Source organism: Pristiophorus japonicus, chromosome 2 (genome assembly GCF_044704955.1).
Source record: "Pristiophorus japonicus isolate sPriJap1 chromosome 2, sPriJap1.hap1, whole genome shotgun sequence".
NCBI lineage: Eukaryota > Metazoa > Chordata > Chondrichthyes > Pristiophoridae > Pristiophorus > Pristiophorus japonicus.
The window spans coordinates 215178576-215191252 of NC_091978.1; the positions used below are offsets into that span (position 1 = coordinate 215178576).

General features: G+C 40.6%; 1 protein-coding gene across 3 annotated transcripts in view; it reads left to right on the forward strand.

Moving 5' to 3' along the window:
• The window catches only part of bod1l1 (biorientation of chromosomes in cell division 1-like 1), an 88799-nt gene that overhangs the window by 32812 nt on the left and 43310 nt on the right, over positions 1-12677 (forward strand). For all 3 annotated transcript variants that reach the window (XM_070870911.1, XM_070870912.1, XM_070870913.1), the window contains exons 5-7: positions 2057-2224; positions 11350-11504; positions 12354-12498. In XM_070870911.1, coding sequence (XP_070727012.1) covers positions 2057-2224; positions 11350-11504; positions 12354-12498 — 468 coding nt within the window. The remainder of the gene's footprint in view (positions 1-2056; positions 2225-11349; positions 11505-12353; positions 12499-12677) is intronic.

A 12677-nucleotide genomic window follows, 5' to 3' on the forward strand; every position in this document is an offset into this window, starting at 1 on the left:
AATGTCTGCCATTACCTATCTACTGTCAACCCTTTAAGTATAATTCGCCAGTCTATCCTAGCCAATTCACATCTCATACCATCGAAGTTACCATTCTTTAAGTTCAAGACCCTAGTCTCTATATTAACTGTGTCACTCTCTATCTTAATGAAGAATTCTACCATATTATGGTCACTCTTTCCCAAAGGGCCTCGCACGACAAGATTGCTATTTAATCCTCTCTCATTACACAAGGCCCAGTCTAGGATGGCCTGCTCTCCAGTTGGTTCCTCGACATATTGGTCTAGAAAACCATTCCTTACACACTCCAGGAAATCCTCCTCTACAGTATTGCTACAAGTTTGGCTAGCCCAATCTATATGTAGATTAAAGTCACCCATGATAACTGCTGTACCTTTATTGCACGCATCCCTAATTTCCTGTTTGATGCTGTCCCCAACCTCACTACTACTGTTTGGTGGTCTGCACACAACTCCCACGAACGTTTTCTGCCCTTTGGCGTTTTGCAGCTCTACCCATATAGATTCCACATCATCCAAGCTAAATGTTCTTCCTTACTATTGCGTTAATCTCCTCTTTAACCAGTAATGCTGCCCCACCTCCTTTTTCTTTCTATCTATCCTTCCTGAATATTGAATACTCCTGGATGTTGAGTTTCCAGCCTTGGTTACCCTGGAGCCATGTCTCTAATCCCAATTATATCATATCTGTTAACAACTATCTGCGCACTTAATTCATCCAACTTATTACAAATGCTCCTTGCACTGAGGCGCAGAGCCTTCAGGCTTGTCTTTTTAACACTCTTTGTCCTTTTAGAATTATGTTGTAATGTGGCCCTTTTTGATTTTTGCCCTTGATTTCTCTGTCCTCCACTCTTACTTTTCTCCTTCCTACCTTTTGTTTCTGCCCCCGTTTTACTTCCCTCTGCCTCCCTGCGTAGATTCCCATCCCCCTGCCATTTTAGTTTAAACCCTCCCCAACAGCACTAGCAAACACTCCGCCTGGGACTTCGGTTCTGGTCCTGCCCAGGTGCAGACCGTCCGGTTTGTATTGGTCCCACCCCCCCAGAACCGGTTCCAATGTCCCAGGAATTTGAATCCCTCCCCCTTGCACCATTCCTCAAGCTACGTATTCATCTGAACTATCCTGCTACTCCTACTCTGACTAGCATGTGGCACTGGTAGCAATCCTGAGATTACTATCTTTTGAGGTCCTTTTTAATTTAACTCCTAGCTCCCTAAATTCAGCTTGTAGGACCTCATCCCATTTTTTACCTATATGCACCACGACAGCTGGCTGTTCACCCTCCCCCTCCAAAATGTCCTGCAGCCGCTCCGAGACATCCTTGACCCTTGCACCAGGGAGGCACCATACCATCCTGGAGTCGAGTTTGCGACCGCAGAAACACCTATCTATTCCCCTTGCAATAGAATCCCCTACCACTATAGCTCTCCCACTCTTTTTTCTGCCCTCCTGTGCAGCAGAGTCACTCCTAGTGCCATGAACTTGGCTGCTGCTGCCTTCCCCTGATGAGCCACCTCCCTCAACAGTATCCAAAGCGATATATCTGTTTTGGAGGGAGGTGACCGCAGGGGACTCCTGCACTACCTTCCTTCCCCTGCTCTTCTTGATGGCCACCCATTCCCTATCTGCCTGTGTAACCTTTACCTGTGATGTGACCAACTCACTAAACGTGCTATCCACGACATCCTCAGCATCGCGGATGCTCCAGAGTGAATCCATGCGCAGCTCCAGCGCAACATGTGATCGATCAATCATTTCTTTCATTTAGAAATAGAGGATGTTACTATTTTACACTACTTTTTTTGTGTTTAAAATAATATCTGACTAACATCTGAATTTATGTTTATGCAGTGTTCCCTCCAATTTTATTAGTGCGCATTCGCACATGCGCAATATCTCTACCAGCGGCAGGAGTTGGTGAGCAGTCTGTGCAATTGGTCCTTTGGGGGAACATTGGTGTGGGGTCCTCAATAGCTCACCAAAACTTGTTAAGTGGTCCTCCAGCCCAAATAATTGCCCTGTCATTCTTTAGAATATTCTTTGGAGGATTCTGATTTTGAAGGCCTGAGTGACATCACTGTTAGTTCCGTCCATACCAGTGATCTTTCCTCTTTCGACGAGGATGATGATGATGAAGAGGAGGAAGGTGAAGTTCCAGCTTCTGACAGCACTGAAGAAGACCAAGAACAAAGTTCAGAAGGTACTACATCTGTCTTCAATAACCATTTTTTTTGTTGCATGATTTAATGGGAGCCAATTTATGAAAATAAACCTAATGCTAGGCTGTGTAGTCAAAGGATGATGGTGTAAGTGCAAGAAGATAGTTTACTCCATAGTTAGTCAGGTTCTAGATAGCCTGCCTCGAAGAGTTGGTATTTTAGATGTAGACCCTACAGAACTGAAAACTAATAGATAAGCAAGGGGTAAAATATAGATGCTTTAGTCACAACTTGCTCTCTTATGGTTGGATTATCTGTTATTTCTGCTCTATTTTGATCATATTTTTCAGTTTTGACACAGGAACTATACAAATATTAACCTGTCTTTTTTGATGGAACTGCTGTATATTCCCAGCATTTTCTGTTTTGCTGAACCAACCAGAGAGCAGACTATCTTAGATCTAGTACTGTGTAATGAGGCAGGATTAATAAATGATCTCATAGTAAAAGATCCTCTATGAATAAGTGACCATAATATGATTGAATTTCAAATTTAGTTGGAGGGTGAGAAAGTTGGTTCTCAAACCAGTATCCAAAGCTTAAATAAAGGAGACTACAAAGGTATGAAGGGCAGAGTTGGCTAAAGTGGATTGGGAAAATAGACTAAAGAATGGGACGGTTGATGAGCAGTGGCAGACATTTAAGGAGCTATTTCATAACAACTCGCAACAAAAATATATCCCAATGAGAAGTAAAGCATGTAAGAGAAGGGATAACTGCTAATGCAGTTTGGGAGTGCTTAAACTAATATGGCAGGGGGATGGGAACCTATGCAGCGAGACAGGGCGAAGTAATATGGAGTCAGAAACAGATGGTAGGAAGGTAAAAAGCAATAGTGGAAGGCCGAGTAAACAAAGGCAAGAAACAAAAAAGGCCACACTACATCATAATTCTAAAAGGACAAAGGGTGTTAAAAAACCAGCCTGAAGGCTTTGTGTCTTAATGCAAGGAGTATCCATAATAAGGTGGATGAATTAACTGTGTAAATAAATGTTAACAGATATGATGTGATTGGGATTACAGAGACATGGCTCCAGGATGATCAGGGCTGGGAACTCAACATCCATGGGTATTCAACATTCAGGAAGGTTAGAATAAAAGGAAATGGAGGTGGGGTAGCATTGCTGGTTAAAGAGGAGATTAATGCAATAGTTAGGAAGGACATTAGCTTGGATGATGTGGAATCTATATGGGTAGAGCTGCAGAACACCAAAGGGCAAAAAACGTTAGTGGGAGTTGTGTACAGACCTCCAAATAGTAGTAGTGATGTTGGGGAGGGCATGAAACAGGAAAGTAGGGGTGCATGCAATAAAGGTGCAGCAGTTATCATGGATGACTTTAATATGCATATAGATTGGGCTAACTAAACTGGAAGCAATACGGTGGAGGAGGATTTCTTGGAGTGCATAAGGGATGGTTTTTTAGACCAATATGTCGAGGAACCAACGAGGGGGGAGGCCATCTTAGACTGGGTGTTGTGTAATGAGAGAGGATTAATTAGCAATCTTGTTGTGCGAGGACCTTGGGAAAGGGTGACCATAATATGGTGGAATTCTACATTAGGATGGAGAATGAAACAGTTAATTCAGAGACCATGGTCCAGAACTTAAAGAAGGGTAACTTTGAAGGTATGAGGCGTGAATTGGCTAGGATAGATTGGCGAATGATGCTTAAGGGGTTGACAGTGGATGGGCAATGGCAGACATTTAGAGACCGCATGGATGAACTACAACAATTGTACATCCCTGTCTGGTGTAAAAATAAAAAAGGGAAGGTGGCTCAACTGTGGCTATCAAGGGAAATCAGGGATAGTATTAAAGCCAAGGAAGTGGCATACAAATTGGCCAGAAATAGCAGTGAACCCGGGGAATGGGAGACATTTAGAACTCAGCAGAGGAGGACAAAGGGTTTGATGAGGGCAGGGAAAATAGAGTACGAGAGGAAGCTTGCAGGGAACATTAAGACGGACTGCAAAAGTTTCTATAGATATGTAAAGAGAAAAAGGTTAGTAAAGACAAACGTAGGTCCTCTGCAGTCAGAATCTGGGGATGTCATAAAGGGGAACAAAGAAATGGCAGACCAATTTAACAAGTACTTTGGTTCGGTATTCACTAAGGAGGACACAAACAACCTTCTGCATATAGAAGGGGTCAGAGGGTCTAGTAAGCAGGAGGAACTGAGGGAAATCCTTATTAATCGGGAAATTGTGTTGGGGAAATTGATGGGACTGAAGGCCGATAAATCCCCAGGGCCTGATGGACTGCATCCCAGAGTACTTAAGGAGGTGGCCTTGGAAATAGCGGATGCATTGACAGTCATTTTCCAACATTCCATAGACTCTGGGTCAGTTCCTATGGAGTGGAGGGTAGCCAATGTAACCCCACTTTTTAAAAAAGGAGAGAGAGAGAGAGAAAACAGGGAATTATAGACCGGTCAGCCTGACATCGGTAGTGGGTAAAATGATGGAATCAATTATTAAGGATGTCATAGCAGCGCATTTGGAAAGAGGTGACATGATAGGCCCAAGTCAGCATGGATTTGTGAAAGGGAAATCATGCTTGACAAATCTTCTGGAATTTTTTGAGGATGTTTCCAGTAGAGTGGGGACAAGGGAGAACCAGTTGATGTGGTGTATTTGGACTTTCAGAAGGCTTTCGACAAGGTCCCACACAAGGGATTAATGTGCAAAGTTAAAGCACATGGGATTGGGGGTAGTGTGCTGACGTGGATTGAGGTCTGGTAGACAGACAGGAAGCAAAGAGTCGGAGTAAATGGGTACTTTTCAGAATGGCAGGCAGTGACTAGTGGGGCACCGCAAGGTTCTGTGCTGGGGCCCCAGCTGTTTACATTGTACATTAATGATTTAGACGAGGGGATTAAATGTCGTATCTCCAAATTTGCGGATGACACTAAGTTGAGTGGCAGTGTGAGCTGCGAGGAGGATGCTATGAGGCTGCAGAGTTACTTGGATAGGTTAGGTGAGTGGGCAAATGCATGGCAAATGAAGTATAATGTGGATAAATGTGAGGTTATCCACTTTGGTGGTAAAAACAGAGAGACAGACTATAATCTGAATGGTGACAGATTAGGAAAAGGGGAGGTGCAATGAAAGCTGGGTGTCATGGTACATCAGTGATTGAAGGTTGGCATGCAGGTACAGCAGGCAGTTAAGAAAGCAAATGGCATGTTGGCCTTCATATCGAGGGGATTTGAGTACTGGGGCAGGGAGGTGTTACTACAGTTGCACAGGGCCTTGGTGAGGCCACACCTGGAGTATTGTGTACAGTTTTGGTCTCCTAACTTGAGGAAGGACATTCTTGCTATTGAGGGAGTGCAGCGAAGGTTCACCAGACTGATTCCCGGGATGGCGGGACTGACATATCAAGAAAGACTGGATCAACTGGGCTTGTATTCACTGGAGTTCAGAAGAATGAGAGGGGATCTCATAGAAACGTTTAATATTCTGATGGGTTTAGACAGGTTAGATGCAGGAAGAATGTTCCCAATGTTGGCGAAGTCCAGAACCAGGGGACACAGTCTAAGGATAAGGGGTAAGCCATTTAGGACCGAGATGAGGAGAAACTTCTTCACCCAGAGAGTGGTGAACCTGTGGAATTCTCTACCACAGAATGTTGTTGAGGCCAATTCACTAAATATATTCAAAAAGGAGTTAGATGTAGTCCTGACTACTAGGGGGATCAAGGGGTATGGCGAGAAAGCAGAAATGGGGTACTGAAGTTGCATGTTCAACCATGAACTCATTGAATGGTGGTGCAGGCTCGAAGGGCCGAATGGCCTACTCCTGCACCTATTTTCTATGTTTCTATCTATGTTTCTAACCATCCGTGGCTAACTAAGGAAATAAGGGAGCGTATCAAAATGAAAACAAAGGCAAACAATGTGGCCAAGACTAGTGGGAGGCCAAAGGATTGGGAAATTTTTAAAAGCCAGCAGAGAACGACTTAAAAAAAATGATAAGGGATGATAGATATTGAAAGTAAACTAGCACATTATATAAAAACGGATAATAAGTGTTTCTACAGGTAAATAAAAAGGAAAAGAGTGGCTAAAGTAAATGTTGGTCCCCTGGTGGATGAGACTGAGGAATTAATAATGGAGAACAGGGAAATGGCAGAGATGTTGAACAAATATTTTGTATCGGTCTTCACGGTAGAAGACACTAAAAACATTCCAATAGTGGATAATCAAGAGGCTATAGTTAGGGAGGAACTTAATACAATCACTATCACTAATGAAGTAGTACTGGGTAAAATAATGGGACGAAAGGCAGACAAGTCCTCTGGACCTGATGGCTTATATCCTAGGGTCTTAAGAGAAGTGACTGCAGAGATAGTGGATGCATTGGTTGTAATTACCAAAATTCCCTGGATTCTGGGGCAGTCCCAGTGGATTGGAAAACCGCAAATGTAATGCCCCTATTTAAAAAAGGAGGCAGACAAAAAGCAGGAAACTATAGATCAGTTAGCCTAACATCTGTTGTTGGGAAAATGCTCGAGTCCATTATTAAGAAAGCAGTAGCGGGAAATCTGAAAAAGCATGATTCAATCAAGCAGAGTCTGCATGGTTTTATGAAAGAGAAATCATGTTTGACAAATTTGCTGGAGTTATTTGAGGATGTAACGAGCAGGGTGGATGAGGGGGAACCAGTGGATGTGGTGTATTTGGATTTCCAGAAGGCATTTGATAAGGTGCCACGTAAGAGGTTACTGCACAAGATAAAATGAGTTGGGGTTAATATATTAGCATGGCTAGAGGATTGATTAATTAACAGAAAACAGAGAGTCGGGATAAATGGGTAATTTTCCGGTTGGCAAACAGTGACTAGTGGGATGCCGCAGGGATCGATGCTGGGTCCTCAACTATTTACAATCTATATTAATGACTTGGATGAAGGGACTGAGTTTAATGTAGCCAAGTTTGTTGATGATACAAAGATGGGTAGGAAAGCAAATTGTGAGGAGGACACAAAAAATCTGCAAAGGGATATAGACAGGCTAAGTGAGTGGGAAAAAATTTGGCAGACGAAGTATAATGTGGGAAAATGTGAAGTTGTCCACTTTGGCAGAAATAATAGAAAAGCAAATTATAATTTAAATGGAGAAAAATTGCGAAGTGCTGCAGTACAGAGGGACCTGGGGGTCCTTGTGCATGAAACACAAAAAGTTAGTATGCAGCTACAGCAAGTGATCAGGAAGGCAAATGGAATCTTTGCCTTTATTGCAAGGGGGATAGAGTATAAAAGCAGAGTAGTCTTGCTACAACTGTACAGGGTATTGTTGAGGCCACACCTGGAGTGTACTGCATATAGTTTTGGTCTCCATATTTAAGGAAGAATATACTTGCATTGGAAGCTGTTCAGAGAAGGTTCACTAGGTTGATTCTGGATATGAGGGGGTTGACTTATGAAGACAGGTTGAGTAGGTTGGGCCCATACGCAATGGAGTTCAGAAAAATGAGAGGTGATCTTATTGAAACATATAAAATAATGAGGGGGCTCGACAAGGTGGATGCAGAGAGGATATTTCCACTCATAGGGGAAACTAAAACTAGGGGACATAGTCTTAGAATAAGGGGCCGCCCATTTAAAACTGTGATGAGGAGAAATTTCTTCTGAGGGTTGTAAATCTATGGAATTCTCTGCCTAGAAAGCTTTGGAGGCTGGGTCATATTTAAGGTGGAGATAGACAAATTTTTGAGCAATTAAGGGAGTAAAGGGTTATGGAGAGTGGACAGGGAAGTGGAGCTGAGTCCATGATCTGATCAGCCATGATCTTATTGAATGGCGGAGCAGGCTTGAGGGACCCAATGGCCTTCTCCTGCTCCTATTATGTTCTTGTTGCATGAACTGTAAATTGAAGTAAGGTTGTAATGCTGGTTTAAAAGTTTCCTTATAAAACACTTTAATAAAAAAACATGTTAGATTCTGTAAGTTCAGATATAAGGAGCTGCAATTGTGTTCTTGATGATCAACTGAAAGGAATTTTTCTTGTTACCACCTTCATTACTACTTTATTTTTTATTACTTTCTTCCTCCCTATAACAATTGTTTCTGCTTATTTCTAGTTGTAACTTTATGTAGCCTCACTTAGGTTGCAGGAGCTATTTAATGCCTTACACACTTTGTGCTATCAGAAGTATTGCTTAAATTCACCATTTGGGTTAACATAGCAGAAATATTTTACTACTACTATAGTCTTTAAGTAAACGTTACATCGCAAACAAATTTAAATCGAGAAGCCCTTACTGGTTGCTTTGAAAAATACGGCTTTGGGGTATAAATAAGTAGAAAATTTTATGTCTTAAGTATTTCTCTTGTCGTCAACTCCAGTAAATACTTCAGGACAGTTACCTAAATTATTTTCAGAATGCCTGAGCAATTTTTAAAAATCTGGCTTTCTTGGAATAAATGAGAAATTCAAGGGGGAGACTCTAGAAATTATATTTTTATTGATGTCACCAAATCAATATAGTAATGATACGTTGGAAGCTGGTATATTGCCATATTCAGCTGCTTAGTGGAAGTGAAATAAGACTTTATAGCATTAATTTAAAACAAACAAAATAAAAAATATTTAGCTCAGGGGATACAGCATCCCAAAATGTTGTTTTTGCAAAGTAGCTCTTTGTTTTGTAAGTTTATTTTTAGTCAATGCTAATAGATCTCCCATCATGTTACTCAGTGTGTCGTCTATCTCCTTGACCTTTGTGCCTCTCTTCTGTCCTACTTGTGCGTCTATATCTGTTGCCTGCGTTATTTCTCTTTCCTGATCTTTCTTTGAATCGATCCCTTCTTGCCATCTGTGTGATTTATTAACATAATCTGATTGTATTTTATTCTGCTGAATATCCTTGATATAGTTCTTTATTTGTGTTTTTATGTGCTGTCTTTTCATATGCTGTTTCCTTTGTAATCTCCACCTGTGTGTATGATTTGTATTTGTACTTTTGCTTCTCTTCCTATGTCTTAAGTTGTATCTCTGGTGCTATATTTTCCAAACTTTCTTTGTGTCTGTAGATCTTGAGCTGTTTGTCTGTAATTATGTTTGCACAAAGTGTGTATTTCCTGATATTTCTCTCGATTTGTTCCTGCATCTGTGTTTTGTTGTGTGTTTTAGCAGCATGAGGTATCTTGTGTCTGTCTGCTGTATCTTTGTATGGGAGTTCATTCATGTCTTAGTTTAGGCTGATCTTTCACTGCAGGGCACTAGGGTTCTTCCTACACCCCATGTATTTGTTTTGCTGGGACAGTGGGAGTGGAAGGACAGAAGACTGCTGCAGGAAAAATAAATTGAAATGGCTGCCCATAAGAGTTTTTTCTGCTGATCTGTGTTTTCTGGCATTTGCTATCTATTTCTGGTCATAAATGTCAGCTTGTGTTTTTCAGGCTGTGCTCTCTGCACTGCGGCCTGATATTTCTGTTGCTATAGGATGGGCAGATGGAAAGGATGAGCTGGACTGGAAGAAAAAAATTAAGTGCCGTTTATGGCTGAAGTACAGGTGGCAGAGCAGGGCTCAGAACGATAGGGGAAGAGAAGGTTTCAGAGTGCAGTGTAGTGTTGAAAAAATAACTGAAGTGCCCATGATTGCCAAAGAAAAGGTGATGGAGCAGAGCCAAAAGTGGAATGATAAGCTCAAGAGAGGCCATGGAGCGCAGCGGGGTATGGGAAGCAATAGCAGCCAGCGGGTGACCCTATAGTCAAGTCTGATTCTGTTTTAATCTGATATCTGCAGGTGTAGAGGTCAAACAACGTTACTGATAGCAATCAGGAGCAGAACATGGCCAACTTTCTGTCCATAGCCTAGATGGTTTGAGGCCATTTGTGGGCTTATTGCTGCGTTGGCTTAGATAAACTAACCCATTACAGAATGCTGATTGAACATGTACCTTCTGGTCTGCATGGTTCTGATACTTACTGGGTACACCTGTTGAGTCATCAGGCGATCTCTTTTTTTAAGAACTTTTATCTTTTCCGATATTGCTTACTATATACTGATGGAGAAGCCAATCTACTGTTACTGGTTGATAAGATCTTTGAAGGAAAAGAGCTGATTCCCATTGACATTAAAAACTTGTTTGAATCATAGGACATGTCCATGTAGCTATCACTTTGTGGCACAGTTCATTAGGCCGCCACCATGTTACCCATAGAATCTTAGTTCAGAAGATGGCTATTTGACCCATCATACCTATACCGACCTTTCTTCCCCAAAGGAAAAGAGAGAACATTATTTGAAGTGTTTTATAACCCTATATAACATGGTATTCGAGGAAATCTTTGATGGCGAATGCTACATAGATGGTGAAATACACAATTAAATAATATTTTTGCTCATTTCATACTGACTAAATAACTGGCAACGTTTCAGTATTTCTTGTAGTAAAAGGGTTACATATACGTCTTCAATAATAAACTTATTTAAGAAGCTTAATGTTAAACTAGGTGAATTTTAACTATATACATATGTACAATATCTCTCCCCTCTCCAATCTAAAACCATCTATTGAGTTGATTGTGAACTTTCAGCACAGTCAGAATGTTGAATGTACAACTGTCAATGGAAACAAAAAGGACATGAATATTGAGAATGCAGTATACTGTATTTAAAAAAAAATCCATTTACGCACTAAATAGTGCTAGTTTAGCACATTGGGCATTTAATTTAATGTGGCATCAATGTACTTGAATAAGGATCTTACGGCATAATAACAGAGGCTATATCAGTAATCACACAAGAAAGCTGCCATTGTCAGAAATTAGTCCAGCATATGAGAAGAAGTAATTTCAAGTTGAGTTAAAAGCAAAACTAATAATTTGAGGTGACAAGTCAGCAGCTAAGGAGCACATGAAATTAGGTAGGAACCACGTGGTCTTCAGCTCACCCACTCAAACGAAGTCTGATGACAGTGTTAAATTGGGTGAAAGTACAATATAATACGGTAGAGTGATGCTCGTTGTTTCACCTATCTTGAGTACGATATATTGGACTAAAAAACTGCTGGGGTCAAGAAGCTGAAGCCAAAATATAGTAAAGTATTTTGGGCAGGAAAAACCTAGATTTTGATTAAATAATTACTTTTATTTAGAAAAAGATACCAAATTGGAAACAAACGAGGAAGAGCAAAAGGAAGGCAAAGCAAAACCTGGGCGACATCCATACGTCCACAAACCGTTTCTATATTCGAAGTACTATAGTGATTCAGATGATGAAGAAACTGTAGTTCAGCGTCGACAGTCGATCGTAAGTTAGAACTGTTCCTTACTCCTGTGACTGCTTTAAAAGTTTAGACTTTGTATTTAAGGGTGGGGAGTGAATGGGACAGTTCTAAGAAATGCTTGACATTTATATTGTATTTTTGTGGTACTGGTATATTAGGAAATAAGCTTGGTGAAATTACTGAGTCTGACAATATGAGAGCTCAATTTATTGCAGACCAAAATACTTCACTGATTTACCATTTTATCCATATGGTAAGTCAACTTTTGCACTGCCAGGTTTAATAATTCTCTGAGTCAGTTTCTTTGATACCAGGGATTGCAATCTAATATCTGTGTTTAGATGACAGTTATGAACTGCTTCAACTCCACTCAAGGTCTGTGATCTATTTCTGGTTGCATAACTGAGAAATATTTGGAGAGGAATGCTTAGATGCTAATCTGGGATTGTGTGAACAGAAGTAAGCAAGCCAAGATTGAAATAGATGTTTGTTTCATATCAATATCACGATTTCTGGAACCTGTTAACTCGTACTAGATATATTTAATTCAGAATTAATTTATTGTTGAACTCATGCTCACAATGAAGCAGCATTATTGGTTTCACTTAATACAAGTCCATATCCATCCATAATAGAACGCCTTGTTCTGTCTGCTTGTGCAAGGTATGAATCATATATAGCTTTTGTTTGTGTAAGCAAGCACCAAATTATCCAAATAGATAATGATAAACCAGAAAACAACCATGTAACAAGTACTGTTATGAACAGAGTTTTGATGAGGGAACAATAGAATTAGCTTGCAGTTGACAGCCAACACACATGTATAAAGTTTCACAGTGAAGTTGTGATGCTTTTACCATCTGTTTACATAGGCAAAAGAAAAAGCAGAACGGTTACTCAGGCGACAGTGGAACAGAGAAAGAGTAGAGGACGAGCACAAACATGTGGAAACTGAAAATGGCAGACCACCAGAAGAGACTCAGAGGGATGAAAAATATCTCCAAACACTGGAAAAAGGTAGTTAAGTCTTGAGTTCAAAGCTGCAAAGTGAATAATTGCTATGTATTTACCCCATCACGTTTTTTAATGTGTGTTGCGTGTTCCCTAACAATTAAGTCTAAATTTGTTTTTTCCATCTATAAAACTTTCAGCTAAGTTACCATCTATCTTCAAATTTGAAAGTTTTTTTTCCTTCA